The sequence below is a fragment of the Cimex lectularius genome, unplaced genomic scaffold, assembly GCF_000648675.2.
Source record: "Cimex lectularius strain Harlan isolate CLEC.00 unplaced genomic scaffold, Clec_2.1 scaffold15, whole genome shotgun sequence".
Classification (NCBI taxonomy): Eukaryota; Metazoa; Arthropoda; class Insecta; order Hemiptera; family Cimicidae; genus Cimex; species Cimex lectularius.
Window position 1 is genome coordinate 437,305 of NW_019392667.1, and position 17,578 is coordinate 454,882.

General features: G+C 32.8%; 1 protein-coding gene across 4 annotated transcripts in view; it reads left to right on the top strand.

The window, feature by feature from the left end:
• Nucleotides 1-17,578, top strand: part of LOC106673860 (gamma-aminobutyric acid type B receptor subunit 2) — a 308,246-nt gene that overhangs the window by 224,147 nt on the left and 66,521 nt on the right. For all 4 annotated transcript variants that reach the window (XM_014406211.2, XM_014406212.2, XM_014406214.2 and 1 more), the window contains exon 3: nucleotides 7,823-7,990. In XM_014406211.2, the coding sequence (XP_014261697.1) occupies nucleotides 7,823-7,990 (168 nt within the window). The remainder of the gene's footprint in view (nucleotides 1-7,822; nucleotides 7,991-17,578) is intronic.

Genomic DNA, 17,578 nt, shown 5'->3' on the forward strand with positions numbered 1-17,578 from the left:
ATCCACTATTTTCGTGGTCCGCTTGACCAATTAATACTTTACAATTAATTAAGGTTTTTAGTTGAGATGAAGAAAGTTAATGGCACGAGAGGGATTCGAACCCACGACCTTCGGCTAGATACGCCGCTGCTCTACCACCTGAGCTATCGTGACCTCGATCCACTCGGACATCANCACTTCACTAAAGCTCTCCGTCGCCATTTCAATTGTCGTCGAGAATCCAAACCGATTACACGTCATTTGAAAAATGGCAAGAGGAGGGAAAACTCATAAGGTGGGGTTGAGATGGGGAGTTGATGTCCGAGTGGATCGAGGTCACGATAGCTCAGGTGGTAAAGCAGCGGCGTATCTAGCCGAAGGTCGTGGGTTCGAATCCCTCTCGTGCCATTAACTTTTTTCATCTCAACTAAAAACCTTAATTAATTAAGATCAAATATGTATTTACGTCTTATTGAATAAGATAATTTCTATTTTTAAAAATTCATTTGTTACTACCAAGTTTTGTGTTCTAAGATAAACAGGATAGGTTAGAAACCATATTCAAAAAAGAAAATACATTGAGAGGCAAAAAAAAGTGACCATCCATAATATTATTAGTTATTAAATCTATTATGTTTAGTGGTCTGACTGACCAACTTACTTTTATCAATTAATTATTCTTATTATGTAAGGTGTTGGTTGAGATAAAAACGTAAGTGTCACGAGCGGGATTCGAACCCACGACCTTCGGCTACCGCTCCACCACTTGAGCTATCGGACACCAACTCTCCGTCTCAACCTTACAAACCTTTCAAATGTCGAGTAATCAGGATTCGATTCTCGGCGACTCATGAAGTGCCCACGGGGAGCTGTTAATGAAATTATACTTCGTTTTACTTATTAAATCCATTATGTTTAGTGTTCTGATTGACCAAATTACTTCTATCAATTAATTATTCTTTTTATGTAACGCCTTAGTTGAAACGCAATTGTTAGTTATGTCGGAGACAATCCTCCATTGAATATCTTACAACAATATGTGATCCGTTTTAAAGGAATAGAGGTAAATAAACCAAAGATAAATCTCCCACTTTTGTTTACAAATGGAATTTGTAAATAAATCTTTTTTTTTTTGGCGTTATGATCTAGCATATTAGCCATGGTGACAATTCTTATGTGTGTTCAAATTGGGGGGTTATCGTGAAAAAAGGGCCAGAGGCGACGGTGGGAATCGAACCCACGACCGCGGCGTGAGAGTCTCTCATGCTAACCACTCGGCTACCGCGGTCCCCCGGTAAAATAAATCTTCGAATAGTCAATATCACCATTGTAGATTTTTTGATAAAATTTCTTTCTACCGTTCCGGTAGTTTGATTTTTTTTAAGTTGTAGGATTTTTAAGTTTCAAAATTGTTTGAGTGATGATTTTAAGTGATACAGATTTGGTTAGAAACATAGCATAGTTGGAAGATGGAAGAAGTCCTATGCGGACAAGATACTTAACATTCCTAGAACAACTGTCTATTGTTGCCAAGATAATGGAGGTTACTCAAAAAGGCATGGATCAGGCCGGCCGCCATTGGCCACATCTCAGAGTGATGATAGTTTCATTGTTTCGAATGTAATCGATATTCTACGGCTGTTGAGATAAAGCGTCTTCAACAATTTCGAAATTTTAATGTTGGTTTACGCACTGTAAAGCATAGACTTTCAGAAAACGGATTACGTGCGAGAATGTCTGCGACTGGTCCAGAACAGGCAAGGCAAAGAACAGCTTGGTTAAGTTTTGCAAGAAGTCGCATTGGTTTGAGTGTTGGACTAATATCCTGTTTTCGGGTGAGTTAAGGTTTTGTTTGAGGTCTTTTGACGGCCGAGAGAGGATTTGGTAAAGAACTGTAAAGCGATATATCTCCGCAATATTTTCAAACAAGAGAAGCGATGAAGGTGTTGGTGGGCAAGTATTTCTATGGAAGGTCGCACAAACTTGTTCTTATCGAGGGTAAAGCTGCGCGATACATTGAAGATGTATTATCTACTAATTGACGATGGCATTATTATTATGTATGAAGAGTAACACAGCTTAGTGATTACTTCAATGTTTGGTGTGGCCAGAATGTAGTCCCTACTTTAGCCTATCGAAGACCTTTGAAGTCTTGTCTTGACGGACAAGTGGTCAAAGGGGGTAAAGTCTCCAGTTACGCCATAAAATTTGCAGAAATTAAGAATGGCGCTATTGGAGGAGTATGAAAATATGCCACAGCACTACATTCAAAACCGCATAAAATGCCGCCAAGTCGAATACGAAGTGGAGGAAACACTCTCTACTGAATTGAATATTGTTTCCGTAACAATATTTTTCGTAAAATTATTTTACTCAGTTCAATTTTTTTATTTACCTTTCTCTTATATTTTTCTTTTAAAGTATCCAGTAAACAACAAAAATAAAAATGATAACGAATACAAGCATTTACTAAAAAAAAGAGGGTGGCCACATTTGCCTCTCGGTGTAAAAACACAATCAATATAAACCATAAAAACACAGCATAACAAACATTTAAATTAAATATTGTAAAAGAAGTATTTACTACAACGGTATTTTTGTTAGGCTTAAACCTACCCTTATTGTGATGGGTCATATAACATAATTAACTTGAAAGTTCTTAATCTTTGTCCTTTCTTCAGCTAGGAAATTACTAAATTTTAAATTTAACCGGCATAGACGGAATTATTCCAATTGTCTAATCGAGACCGGGACGAAACTAAACCGGGTCTCTTCTTTGATCAAGCAACGGGCCAAAACCATGATGGAACTAGGAAGATTAGCCTTTGTGAACCCGACCGCCTACCCTAACACTAAATTCGGCTGCAATTAAGAGACAACGGAGCCGCGGGACAGCCTATCGAATTTTCCCTTTTCTCCCAATTAATGGTGCATACTGTTTCTGTGATCGGATTGGATTTTTTCCACCAATGCAGTCGAGTATTATTGAATTGCATCGGAAATAGCGTGAGGATTTAATGTTATCGACTTTCAGTTTCCCGTCCCTGGTGATGTTTTTACAGGCATGGGGGATTTGCTAATGCTGTCAATGATGTCGTAAAACCTTCTTTCAATCCCCCAAAAAAAATATTTTTTGATGTTTTTTTCGCGAAAGGTTAATTTTTTTAGCTTTCCTCATATAAATAAATCACACTTACTAACACTCAGAAATGGTTGAACATATCAAAATTTTTCTCTCAGTAGAAGCAGCATAAAAGAAGCTTAAGTAAAGGATTGTACAATAAAAATATGGGATTCTTACTTAAAATAACAAACTTAGTGTCATTTCCCAATTAGCCGACAAAGTTATGTTAAATCTATTACCACCACGGGGATTCCTAGCTAAAATTAACTTGGGGTTTGTATAAGGCCATTTCTTGCTAAAGTTAATTGCTAATTAAATGTGTGGACTATACAGGGTGTTTTAGATGGGCCGACTGAATTTCTCTTGGACCCATGACGCTATCAACAAAACAAAAAATACGTGTTTAATATTTTTAGTCTAGTTTCGACTTTTTACCGTTTTTTGAAAAACGTTATACATGGTACCTCAGGCCTAGTTCAACTTTAAATATGAAGTACGACCGTATACAACCTGACAAATTATTTTAAAGGATTTTTTACCCTGAAAACAATGGATTTTCAATTGGTCAAAAAATGACGTTATAAAAAAAATTAAAAAACACTCATTTGAGTGCTATTTATTAATCACATTTCATGATCGAACTCCCGCCTTGCGTAAAGATGCAAAGATTTGCTCGTTTTAACCACTCTTCACCTATGCTCAGAGCGATAGAGTCAGGGGAAATGGATTGACAAGCATTTTCTATTCTTTACCGCAGTTCTTCAACTGAGCTTGCTGGGGTTACGATTGGCGTAGACACTGTTTTTTAAATGGCCCCATAGAAAATAGTCAAGTGGAGTTAAATCGGTTGACCGAAAAGGCCAACAGATCGAGCCATATTGTCCTATCCATTTTTTCCGGAAGTGACGATTCAAATAACGTCTCTCCTGCAAAAAATTGTGTGCGGGGTATCCATCAACCTAGAGAATCATTCTTTGTTTGTTGCAGAAGAACATCTCAAATAGTGTTTGTAAAACCTCCCTCAAAAAATTGTAGAATAGCACCATTTAAATTATTTTCGTAGGAATAAGGCCCAATTAATTTATATCCGAGAAGTCCACAGCAAACGTTAATACTGATGTTAATAAGAGTACGAAATTCTTGGATATTCCTCTGCACACGTTCAAAAATCCCAACGTTTCAAATGTAAAAAAAGATGAGATGAGAATAGGATGTATGGAAAAACGTTTTATTCAGCCTTTCAAATCGACATTTATGCAAGGAACGTAAGATGTCATAATCGAGTCCCGAAGTCCTTGGACAAGATGAGAGCGATATCACTTAAAATTGTATTCCGGAGTACATCTTTAATTTTATTTTTTTGAAAAACCCAAAACCCTTCCAACATTTCGGAAAGGGGAATTAGGATTTTCGCGCAAATACAATCAATTCAGCTGCTTGTCGAAATTACGTTTTTTGTTTACTCTGGGGCGATCAGGAAATTTCTGGGAGAACAATGACAGAATATAAATAATAAAGGCAATGTTTACTTCACTGAAGAAGCCAATTATTGGAATCATTTACTTGATTGTTTGTGGGGGTTTTTTCAAAGAAGATATGGTATATAGCCCAAACAGTCATAACGTAGTACAACAATAAGCTTTTCATTAGTACTAACAACACACAGACAATATATTTATCTCATAAAGGGGACATTTTCTCTCATTTCTTTATGAATAAATTGGGTATAAACTATTCCTTCTTACTATTTTGACGATGTTTGATGACTACCTGATTTTATTTAAACCTCTCATGATATTGTGAGCTTTTCTTTAAGATTTTGTATATCCTATTATTTTTATAAGAACGGCTTATCTTTTACCGAATTAGTGATACTTTCTACTTTCTAATACAACGTTTTGTAAATGATCTCTTTCTCAATGTACTACTACTCCATAGGGTGAAAATTTTACATTTACAGTTACTAAACCAAGCGAATTTACCCTGACCACTGAGTTTATGAACGAATCAATTACTATTTTATCTGGGCAACATGATTGATGTTCTATCTATGTGGAATTGAATGGGCATATGCTCGTTTTACAACGGTTAGGACGCATTTAGTCAGATGGATTTGCACCCGAGTTTTCAGCGCAACCTGTAGTTTATTACATGGGCATTGGCACATAATCTTCTTGCAATCTTCAATAGTACATCTTTTTCGATTAAATGCAAAATAATAGTAACTAATTATTTAAAAGAAAATTACAAAAAAAATGAAAATAATAACATAAGCACCCGGGAGAAACATACATTTTGTTTGGTTTTATTTGGCCCTAATGTCCAATGAAAATTGTATATTTTTATTTCAAGATCATATTTTCCTTTTTCTCACTCTAGTAAGACCCAATAGCGTTAAAAGTTGAAAAAAAATTATATCGTTCTAATAGAAAAACCAAGGTTTTATTTCTGTTTAAAAGATAATAGAAGTTCATAAAACTAAACTTAAAATCAACTATACGAAAAATAGTTAACCACGTGTCTTTCCCCTATTCCAAATATCTTCAGTCAAAAATGAAAATAATGCATCAGAGCGACATAGTCACCAGTGCAGTGAAATATCATTCGTGATTAAATCTACACAACTGGAAGGGCCTGTTATTTTGTACGAGAACGCTAACCCCATCACGTGTCATTAATGATCGGAAAAATCGCACCAGACAATATAAAATTCCTTAGAGCCTGTCATTATCAGATTTTCGCATTATATACGGACAATTAATTAAGGTTTTTAGTTGAGATAAAAAAGTCAATGGCATGAGCGGGATTCGAACCCACGATCGAGGTCACGATAGCTCAGGTGGTAGAACAGCGGCGTATCAAGCCGAAGATCGTGGGTTCGAATCCCGCTCGTGCCATTGACTTTTTTATCTCAACTAAAAACCTTAATTAATTGTAGCATATTAATTGGTCAAGCGGACAACGAAATTAGTGAATTTAATGATTATATACGGAGTATATACAGCATATACAGACGAAATTGCACAACAGTTGGCATGACAATGATATTTTTAACATGTACACTAGATTGAAAAAAGAGTCGTTTGTATTAACATTATTTTTTGTTAATAAATGTTAATTACTATTGTAAATAAATATTTTATTTTTTGTATCATAATAAATAATGTGTGCGTTCACTAATACCATATACGTACCATATACTATTGCTTTCAGAACATGTTCCAAAATAAACTAAATTTGTTTTTGAAGGAATATCATCACAACTAAAATCTGTTTTTCTAATTTTTCTAACGAGAACTTTAACAAAAAAAGACCGGTGGTGTTTCAGGGAAGTGCACACGCTTTGCTTGTGGTGGAACTATGATGGTGTTTTGCACTTTGAACTTGTTACATGACGTGAGGCTAAGGTTTTTACTCGAAAGCTCGGTATGGAGTTTTAAAAGCATTCCGCCTTGCTTTGATCAACCAGGAGAAAACAGTGTTGAAACAATACGCTGCTGTGCGTCGTTCGCGTTTGTCAGACACAATTTTCAGAAATAAGTGATGTTCTTGATGAGGAGGACAGATAATTACAATAATGTTATATTAAGAAGAAAGTTTTTTGTTTTAAAAATTAAAATGGTGATGTTTACTGTATAAAAAGTTCAATCACTGCATAAAAAGGGCATATAGTGTATAAAGTAAGTTATGCACGTTTTTTGAATTGAAATATTAATAATTTTTTTAATATTAATAAGAAAACATAACATTACCCATAAAACTTTTATTAAGAATCTTTTCAACAAATTCTTTTTCTTTTAATTACAATTTTCCATCTGATGCTTTGTCAAGTACAATCATCGTTTACTATAGTATAACACATGGTTTTCATCATAAATCAGATTGTATTATAAATTTATGGTGTTCCTTTTACCTTTTAAAAGTATTTTGAACATAAGCCAATTTAAATTTTCCTCGACTTAAATTAACACAGCCATCTTTTACGTTTTTTGGCGGTAGGTGACTGTTTGTTGGTACTCTGTCTTGATTTCTTCGAAGATGGTTTTATTTTCTTGTTTGCTTCGATGTTTGTTGACCTGTCAACGACGACAACCTTCCCTCTGTATTTTGTAGGGGTCAATCGTTTATATTTCAACCAGCGTTCGAAACCGGCTTTTGCCTCCGGGTCCTGTAACTTTTCATGTTGACCAGTTTTGGACTTCACTTTGGACTTTTTTGTCTTGCGTTCCATCCCACGGGCTTCGACAACTGTTCTGACAGAAATAAACTGATGGCTTCAATTTGGAATGTTTTTTTATTTTTGATATTACTCCGAATAGAAATACTAGAAATACAAAAATTTAGATTTAACCTTTAAAACATATGGCAGCTCAAACTAACTAGCAAGTAATTGAACTTTTTTCTGAAATTTTTGTTGCACAATATATACACATCAAGGCTAGTTGGGTACCTTTATTTGTAACTTTTTAATCAAATAAAACTTCACGACATAAAGAATATAGTATAATTGATAGCATTTAAACTCTGAACTTTAATCTTTCCAAAACCCAAGATTTATTAGTATATATAATCTTTCTACATCTATCATACGTATACGTTTGGTGCGAGGACTATTTTCATTTGTGTGACCCATTTTGTCCCACATAGAAAATTCATCTTGAAAAACTAAAAAAAAAGTTTCACGTTCCCAAATGGATAAAAACATTGTATCTGTTGCAGTTATCGTACGCCGACACGCATCCGATGTTCACCTCCGACCACTTTCCTAACTTTTATCGGGTAGTACCGAGTGAAAACGCCTTCAACGCCCCACGGCTCAAATTAATGCAGCACTTCAATTGGACGAGAGTCGGCACCATTTATCAGAACGAACCACGCTACTCACTCGTAAGTATCATAGCTTGTTTTTTTCACTCTCCTGTATGCTGTATAATGCTGTTAACATAATAAGCTTCTAGCATAAACGTATCTGATCTGACAATAAACAAGAACAAATCAGTGGCGGTCAAATTTACTCCTAGATGTACCAGCATTGGAACATGAAGCTCTTATCTGAAAAAAAATGTTGTCTATCCTTACCTTGGTTAAATGACTTGAAATAAAAAACTAAACTGTAAATTTGCGCTTCTGCACGAAAAACAAAGTTGATTAGAACATAAACGTGCATATCTGCGTTTATTTTTGGGAGTTCATTGTTTCATTCTTTACTTTGAATTTACGTACAAAAATGCATTAGCATCAACTAAGAATGAATATTTAAAGAAAATAAACATTGAAGGATAACAAATTATAATCCTTTTTTAAAAAAGGATTGAACACCACACTCACTCCATCATTCATCATTTCTAACAAATTACAGGTTTATAACAATAAAGATTACATTGAGAAATTTCTGGCCAAAATAAATTAATATTTCAACAAAAGCACACAATATTTTGATTATTAATAATTGGGTCAATTTAAGAGAAATTTTTAGTATTAATTAAGATTTTTAGCTGAGATAAAAAAGTCAGTGGCACGAGCGGGATTCGAACCCACGATCTTCGGCTTGATACGCCGCTGCTCTACCACCTGACCTATCGTGACCTCGATCCACTCGGACACCAATTTCTTATCTCAACCGCACCTTTTGAATTTTCCCTCCTTTTTGCAATTTTTCAATCGTGGATCGAGGTGACGATAGCTCAAGTGGTAGAGCAGCGGCGTATCAAGCCGAAGATCGTGCGTTCGAATCCCGCTCGTGCCATTGACTTTTTTATCTCAGCTAAAAACCTTAATTGTAATATATTAATTGGTCAAGCGGACCATGAAATTAGTCAATTTAGAAATTTTTAGTTTTTTATTAATTATAATTCAATTTTTGTACTTGTTGTTCAGCCATTCTCAAATTTCAATACGTTATATAAAATTTACAATATCTTCAAACACAATAAACAAACTCTCGGCAGTAAAGATGGCTAATTTATTTAAATTCATTAAACACTCTTGAATTACAAAGGTGCGTTGAGTAGAAAAATCTGTATCTCATCGACTCTCCTCTCTCTCACAATCTCTTCTCTCTTTCACGCTCTCTCTCTCTTTCTCTCTTCTCTTTCCTCTCCCTCTCTTATTCCACACTCTCTCTCACACTCTCTTTGTCCCTCTATATCTATCCATTTATCTATCTTACTCTCCCTCCTCTTTCTCTGCCACAATTTCTTTTCCCACTCCCTCTCACAATTTCTCAAACTCTTCCACAATAGGCTCCTCTCTCCCTCACTTTCTCTATCGCTCCTTCGACAATAAGTTTCAAAACAAATATTTGCAATTACTATAATGCAATCAAAGTAAAATCGTGTTCAGCAGTGCTGAATGGTAATTGAAATTCAAATTATAATTTAAATGAAATGGATAGAAGAGATTAAATGTCAATATTAGTCAGCAAAGGTACTTCAATCTGTAGATATGATTTATAAAAAAAGTATTGTTACTCGGATCATGTTTGGTCATTGCGCCACAGTGTCGTTTATGGATAAGGAAATATACGAGAAGAGGGTGCAGAAATGCCGATTGAATTTGAAATTCGACAAATAAACCGCAAAAGGCTCCTAACGATTTCCTCGCCGCGGGACATTGTTATCAAGCGACTCTGGTTAACAAGAGCAAACAGAACAACCCCTTGATTAGAGGTTATGGGGTAGCGGGAAGACGAAGAGGGACGAGACCGAGAGTGGAGTTTAGATTCCCGTTTATACATCTGGATTCATTAACGAAACACAACACGTTTGGCGAGAAGTTGGACTGGAGAGATCAGAACGTCGGCTAGTTAATCCATGAAATACCCTCCCTTTCGAAACGCACTCAATCGATAATTGTTGATAATTTACAGTGAACATAGACATACTAGCAGACACACCCAGCTTCTCTCGAGTAGTATGAAAAGTTGAACAATTAATTGCAAATTTATTATACGGACGGAAACTTTATTTATTTACATTCTATTTTATTTTTACATGCTTCAGAATGTACCACATTTTTTGTTTATCACCGTCTGATATCAAAATAAATTGATTATCCTTACTTCCGGTTCATGATAAACCGACAAATAATTTTCCGGACGAGAAACACTCTTTCCGCAAATCTAACCCTAACATATCCGTGTGATAAACCTATAATTAAATTGAAAGAAAGTTTAATAGGTAATTGTAATCTATTAAATGTATTAAATATTCGCCTGTCCAGCTGGAAGTCCCATGGACATAAGTATAATGACTTGGCCTTCAACGGGATATAACTTCCCAACTGAATGGTAACATGCCCTCGTATTTTAAAAATTGGCATAAAATTACCTTCAGGTAATAAAGGTCGGGCATAACTCAGAAATGGTCGATCCTATCAAAATTTTCCTCTCAGTAAAAGTGGCATCAAATTCTACAATAAAAACATGAGATTCATATTTAAAATAACAAAGTTAGTGTCATTTCCAAGCTAGATGAGAAAGTCATGTTAAAACTGTTACCTCCACGCGATTCCTAGCCAAAATTAACTTGGAGTTTGTATAAGATCATTTTTTGCTAAATTTAATCGCTCCCGAATTAAATGGGTAGCTATAGAGGTTTATACACCCTGTATATACACATAAACCCGAAAAAATGGGTTATAGTACAACCCAAATAGGGTAAAAAGCGCCCAATCTAACTATTCTATCTCAATCCGGTCAGAAGTTATGAATTTTTACGTGTTTTTTTTTCGAAAAACCCCGACCAAGCCATAAATTGATCTATAGCATCCGTTCCAATTTTTAACCACATTTTTGAATTCTGCATTAAATTTCCTAAAATAATGAATCATTTTTAATCTTATCAAACGCCGATGTATGTTTATTAATTCAACCCGAAAAGAAAAATTTAAAAAAAGGGAATCTTGATAAATTCCTAAAAATAACTTCTTTTTCAACAAATATATTTTTAGGGGTGCCAAACATCATAAAAACTTCTTCGTTTAATAAGCTTTCTTATCTTCTTCTTCGTTCTTCGTACTCGAGGTCAAAAAAATCAACCCTTCATCGATAAAATACCTGGAACGTTAAAAAAATGTGGTTCAAACGTATAAATTTAACGCATATCACGAAATTTGATTTTGATTTTGATAATTTATTGCATCTTTTCTTTTTTTAGTATTTTATTTCTTTATTTTTTAATTAAGAAAGAGATTAACACTTAATAATATTATATATATTAAATTCATTCCTTTTTTGAATACTGCATAATCTGCTTTTTACAAATTTGGAAATGGCAGAGTTCACTCCACTTCTGTATGAGTTAAATTTAACATTTGGACCATTTTTTATAAATATAGTTCTTTCATTCTCCACAAAAATCGAATTGTTGTACGGTTTAATCTAACCCCCCCAATTTTTAATTTCTTAGACAAAATATTAATTATTTTGGTACGTTGTAGTTAGAGATCTGTATTTCTGTTCTCCGTAGTTTCTTACGCCAAGCTCAATTCTCTCAAAACCTACGGTTGTAAATGGTTGAAATTCCTTTTTTTCAAACTGTAAAAAATTGTATAGTTTAGTGCCTCTCACTATTAGCCCTTATTCATCTTACAAACCTATACATCCACTTAAATGAAACACAATATAAGGGAATTCCGGAAAAACAAAGACGAAGTAGATTGAAGTAGATTATTAGAGTTAAAGAACTCGAGAAAAATGACCTGGCAAATCCAAAGAGAAAATCAAATGACCAATTAGAACGTACCAATGTCATTAACCACAATTAATGTCGTTGTTAGGTTGTATTGGGCACCTTAGTCCTCAGCAACTTTTGTGGTCAAAACCGTCTGCTAGGAAATTTCCCTCATGGCCTGTATTAATTCACTCAACCACCCGAGTCCGGGAATGGATTTTTATTTCTTCAATCAAAATAAAATGGTTTCGCATATTGCCCTTCGAGCTGCAAGCAATCTTCCTCAAACATTCAATATTTGGGGGGTTGATCTTTCAATCTGTTATTTTTTTTTTTTTTAAGCATATTTGTAAACACTTGTGGGGTTTTGATACGTTCAAAGGGTGTTTATACACTGGTATAAATAAACAGACCAGAATGATCCGACTATCAAACTATATTTAAACAATTGTAAAGAAGCATTAGTCGATACTTGATTAGTTAAGATATAATTATTTTTGTACTATTTGGGTCAATAGTATCATTTAATAAACGTTTATTTATTTACGTACATCTTGCTTATTTGTCACAAATAATACCAAGACGTTCAATGTCTGAATGAGAAACGAGAATACATTTTTTTCCTCCTCTACTTTCTTTACTTTCTAACGTTTAGCAGTCACTTACCATTCCTCAGGCCAAAAGGAGAAATGTGAAATCGCGCAACATCGAAAACAGTTGCGGAGAGTACATTTGAGAAGAAGATGAAAAAGTTGGAAATTGAATTACACCTTTTCGAAAAGAAAGCGGCTCCGAAGAATTGAAATACTTCCATTTTCGTATTCCTCTTTACTCGTTTGCATACTTTAAATACGATTTCAACGACGGATAAAAGCATTTTTGCCGTTTTCATTATTGAATTGCCAGAATCAAATGTGTATTCGATGTTCGATTTATAATGGAAAGAATCCATATCATTTAATGAAGACAAGACAAGAAAAAACACAAATGAATTTATTTGTTATACATTAATAATTTATTCTGAAAAAAAGTTTAACTTGTGCTTGAGAGCAGGAGTCGTAAGCTCCCAAGTAGTTTTTTATACATTACAAAACACAGATTTATACAAATAATAGGTAGCAATATTCATTAATTTATTTGACTATTGATTTGTATGTAATTTTTGAAATAATTATATTATTAGTGTATTACTTTTAAAAAATTTCTCTTCTTTAATTGCATATCTTTAAAAAAAATTAATTGATCATAAGAGGGAAAGCAATTTATATCCATTTTGTTTTGGTATACAAATCTTAAACCTACATTATATGCATTGTTATAATGCAGGAAAGTGTTTACTTTAGGAAAAATAAATTTTATTAACGAATTTGTGCCTGGGGTGTAATTGAAGTCCATGATGTGTAAATGTTTATACTTATAAATACGAAGACATTAATACATCAAAAATAATTGTTTGACTTTTAAAACTTTAAAATCAATGTAGTGATGTTTTGTGTAGTACCCTCTCTGTTTATTTAGCAATATTTTTATTCAAGAATTTTGTGTATTAAATATTAGTTAAAGAGTAGATTTTGTGGCACCACCCTGAATTAAGTTCCTATATGATATCAATGATTGTGCTAATGCAAAATAAATATACCTCATTAAATTTGCCTGAAGAATAGTTCTTAAAGTTTTAAATTTATAAAATAATTTTTTGAACTTTTTTTTCCAAAGCATCAGTATTAAAATTAAAGTTTAATTTACTATGAAAAATTATTCTCAAATATTTAACTTGTTTAGAATAGGCTGGAATCAAGCAATTACAGTTAAATGAATTTACACAAGAAAGTAATACAAGTTTTCATTTAAGTTGTTTTGCTTTGAGAGACTAAATTAGAGATTTTAGTTTTAAGCGTATTTAAAAGTAAGAAATCGCTATCTAACCATTTTTCTATTATAATTATTTCATCGTTAATATTTTTATTATATCGTCATAATTCTTGCTAGAAAAAATATCCCGCAGTATCCCCAGCGAAACCCAATATTTTGCCAAAATGTTTTGGCATAAATAAGTTGTTAATGTAAATTAAAAATAGTACAGGCCGTAAAACACTTGGAACACTACAATTAATGTCAGTCGGATTGCTAAAAGATTTACTTCTTTTCATTTTTTAAGACCTTTTAACAAATAAGATTTAATGAAATTATAAACTATCCTTTCATAATATTGAAAAGTTTTTCAAGCAATACTTCTTCATCTTCAGAATCAAACTCCTTTTAGATATCCAAGAACTTTATTTTTATTGACAAGAGCCCTTGATATAAAATCAGAAGCCTAAAAAAGTGCAAGTTCTACAGACGTACGTGATGGAAATTGGTTTGTGGCAATTATTTTAGAAAGAAAAAGCGACAATTTTTGTGAAACATTTTTCCAAAATTTTACTTAGTGATAGTGTAAGGGAAATAGGTCTGTAATTGACTGTTAGTATCACTTTTTGGGACAGATTTATGAAATGGAATTACTATAGATTTTTTAAATTCCGGAAAAAATGTCCAAGTTTAAAATTGGAAATTAAAAATATGGTTTAAGGAAGACATGTTATGAAAGAAAAATCTTTTATTACAAAATTTCATAAATTATACTCAAAGAAAGTGTGTTTTATCTTTTAGTCCATTTAATATAGGTAGAAGTTCTGGATAGGATATTGGCTTTAGCCAAGCAAAATTTAATACAGAAGTGGTTGAACAAAATAGTCTACATTATTTAGTTTGACGTGAGTTGATTTAGAAGTATGCTATGTTTTATAATTGAACCAACATTGGCAAAAAGAAATTTAAAATAGTGTGCTAATTTAATCTTTTCTGTTATAATTTTCTGATTTATTAGATCAAAAATAATGGTTTGGTCATTGAGTTTTCTTTTGTAATTAGTTACTTCTCTAATTAATTCCCAGATTTTTTAGAATTAAGCTATTTGATTTTTCCTTTATAGTATTTATACTTTACCTTTGGAGTAAAATAAGTTTAGTTTTTATTTTTGTTGCTAGGATGTTTCTCTATTTTTGATGTAATGAGTCCCCAGTCCTAATAGAAATAATAATTCCCTTTGTAATCCAGTCCTTAATTTTTATTAATTTCTTTTTTGATTTTATAAATATCGTAGATATGTTAAAATGATTATTAATATTATGAAATACAGACAGTGCTTTACCTACTGAAAGTTCCGCATGATAAACTTCTTCCCAACTCTCCTCTTCAACAAAATTATATATAGCAGATCAAAGTTTATAATATTTATACATTCTTTTTCGTGTTTTCCACGTATCGATAACATTTTCATCCTTATGATATGGCACGATTTTAATCTCTGCTTGGTTTTTGAGAAATGTTTGTTCCAACTCATTATTTTTTATCTCAAGTTGACAAATACGTGTTTTAAGCAAAATGTTTTCTTCTGATAATACGTCAAGCTTGATTCTTAAGTCATCAAATTTGTGCTTAACTTGTGTTATTCAACTGTAATGGAACATTCGTTTAGTACTTGCGTAAAAGCTTTGTTAGATTCAATGAGTTCTTTGATGACAGTGATGAGTGCCGAAATGTCCTGCGACTGCAGGATTCCTTGATATCTAAGAGACTTCAGACGCTCCTCAGCACGTGGTGAAATGTCAAATCTTTCTTCGGTTTTTTTAAACTTGTATAGTCTTGCTTGCTTAACAAAATACACGAAATGTGAGAAACTATTTACATTGAACACAACTGACTCGCAATGAATTACGAGTGAAAACTTATAAACAGATAGAGCATCTGTCCGACGTGTTGACCGGTTGAGCTCACGAAGTAGACTGTATGAAGCATTTAAGAAATTTTCATTTAGATTTTAGTGATTAAATAGGTAAGTATTGCAGAAATATGAGTGCAAGAGAATTTTTTCTCTCATATTTGTTAAAACTAATTTAATTTGCTATTACTCTTCCTGTTATGTTTATTTATCACACGTTTCTTTTTTATCTGGTTATTTTAAAAATTAAGAAAATTCCCATAATCATCTTTTCGCTGTAGACATTTGTGACCTTACATTCTTATTGAATTTTGACATTACCAGAAGTCTAACCGCATCTCATTTTTCGCCAAGGCGTAGACGAACTAGAAACGATGCCTTATCACTTGCTAATGACCCTGGAAGAGCCTCTTTGCTAAAATATCACCAACTGACGATCTCAGATGGTATCTTTAGCATTGAATAAATGAAAATCTAATAAAACACAACTTCCATCAGACTGAATTTTTTAATATATAAAACTACTGTTTACCACTTTTAATTTAACTTTCCATGGTCTAATTCACGTTTGGTTTTTTTATTTGAGTTATATATTAAAAAATACTGCAAGTTAATTTATCTATGTAGGAATAGTTTATTAGTTTAGTCAAAGAAATATATATAACGTATAAAAAATGTAATATCAATTTTGAGAATACAACCAAGTTAATCCCAAATATTATTATCTCAACCTTTTCACGATTTTGTTACATTTACAATTATTATTTTATTATATTACATGTATATGTAATAAAAATCATAGAGAGTTAAAGTGTGTGTGAGAGAGACAAAAACAGTAAAAAGGGGAAAGAGGAGAGACAGAAAAAAGAGAGAGAAAGTAATTAAATTTATATAGATAAATAGATTGGTAAGCATAAATAGATACAAAAATAAAAGTTATTGGGAAAGAAAAGAACGGAAATAATTTAATTGGCAATTTTTTTAACCTATAATATAAATGATTATTAAGAAATCATGAGATGCGGTCTGTTGTGATGTAGGTTTCCTAAAAACACGTGAACACTCTCAACACGACACGCAAGAATAGTACAGTTACTCAGAAAACAAATATTGTGAGCCCTGGAGATGATCTCAATAAAGCTCGAAACGTGGCACGATAAAGAAAATGTTTTTCTGAAACCTACATCACACCAGACCGCATCTCACGATTTCTGAATAATCATCAACTAATGGTCACTAATCACCATACATTTCTATAATTTAAACTTTTTGATTAGCTGAGGTATTTACTTTTTAGCCTTTTTTTTCATTTTAAGAGTTTTTCTCAATTTGAAACACGTCCAATAATACTTTACAGAGATCTTCGAAATCCTAAAACAATATCCCTTTTATCCCAGTCATTCCCTAAAGTTTTGACGTAATTCACATTCAATCTTTCTTTATTTAGACTTGACGTAATTTAGTTACGAGAGTTATTAGACGGATTCGCTTTATAAATTGAAATTTTAGCATCAGTTTGTGTATTTGGCTCAAAGGCAGTTAGTTTTCCGGGCAAGAAATGCTAATGATATTTATTGTGTTAGGAGTACTTGGATCTTTAAAATCGAATTGAGTTTCATTCATAATAAGATAAGCAGATAAGTCTGGATCAAAGCTGTCGCGGCATAACTCAGTTTTCCCTGAATCGTCAAAAGGGGTAGTTTTGCGTAATTATTCTTTTCTGGGTGAAAAACAATGACATAAGGATATGTTTATTATTTCTGAATATTGTTAATTTCCTTCTTTGTTGAGAAACAGTTTCTGTCAGACACTTTTAATTATAATAAATATTTTAAACATTTATCAAATCAATTAGTTATTCAAAGTGTTAGTACGTACTGTACAAAAGATTTTATGGTACTGCTTTACAAATAACAGACATTTATGTCAAACATTTCGAATTATGTTGAAGTTAAAGTTCGCAAGGGACAAATGTTATTTTCTTTTGTTCCTTCTGCTTCCCTTGGCTTTGTATGCATAAAGGGTGAAAAGAGAGAAGAG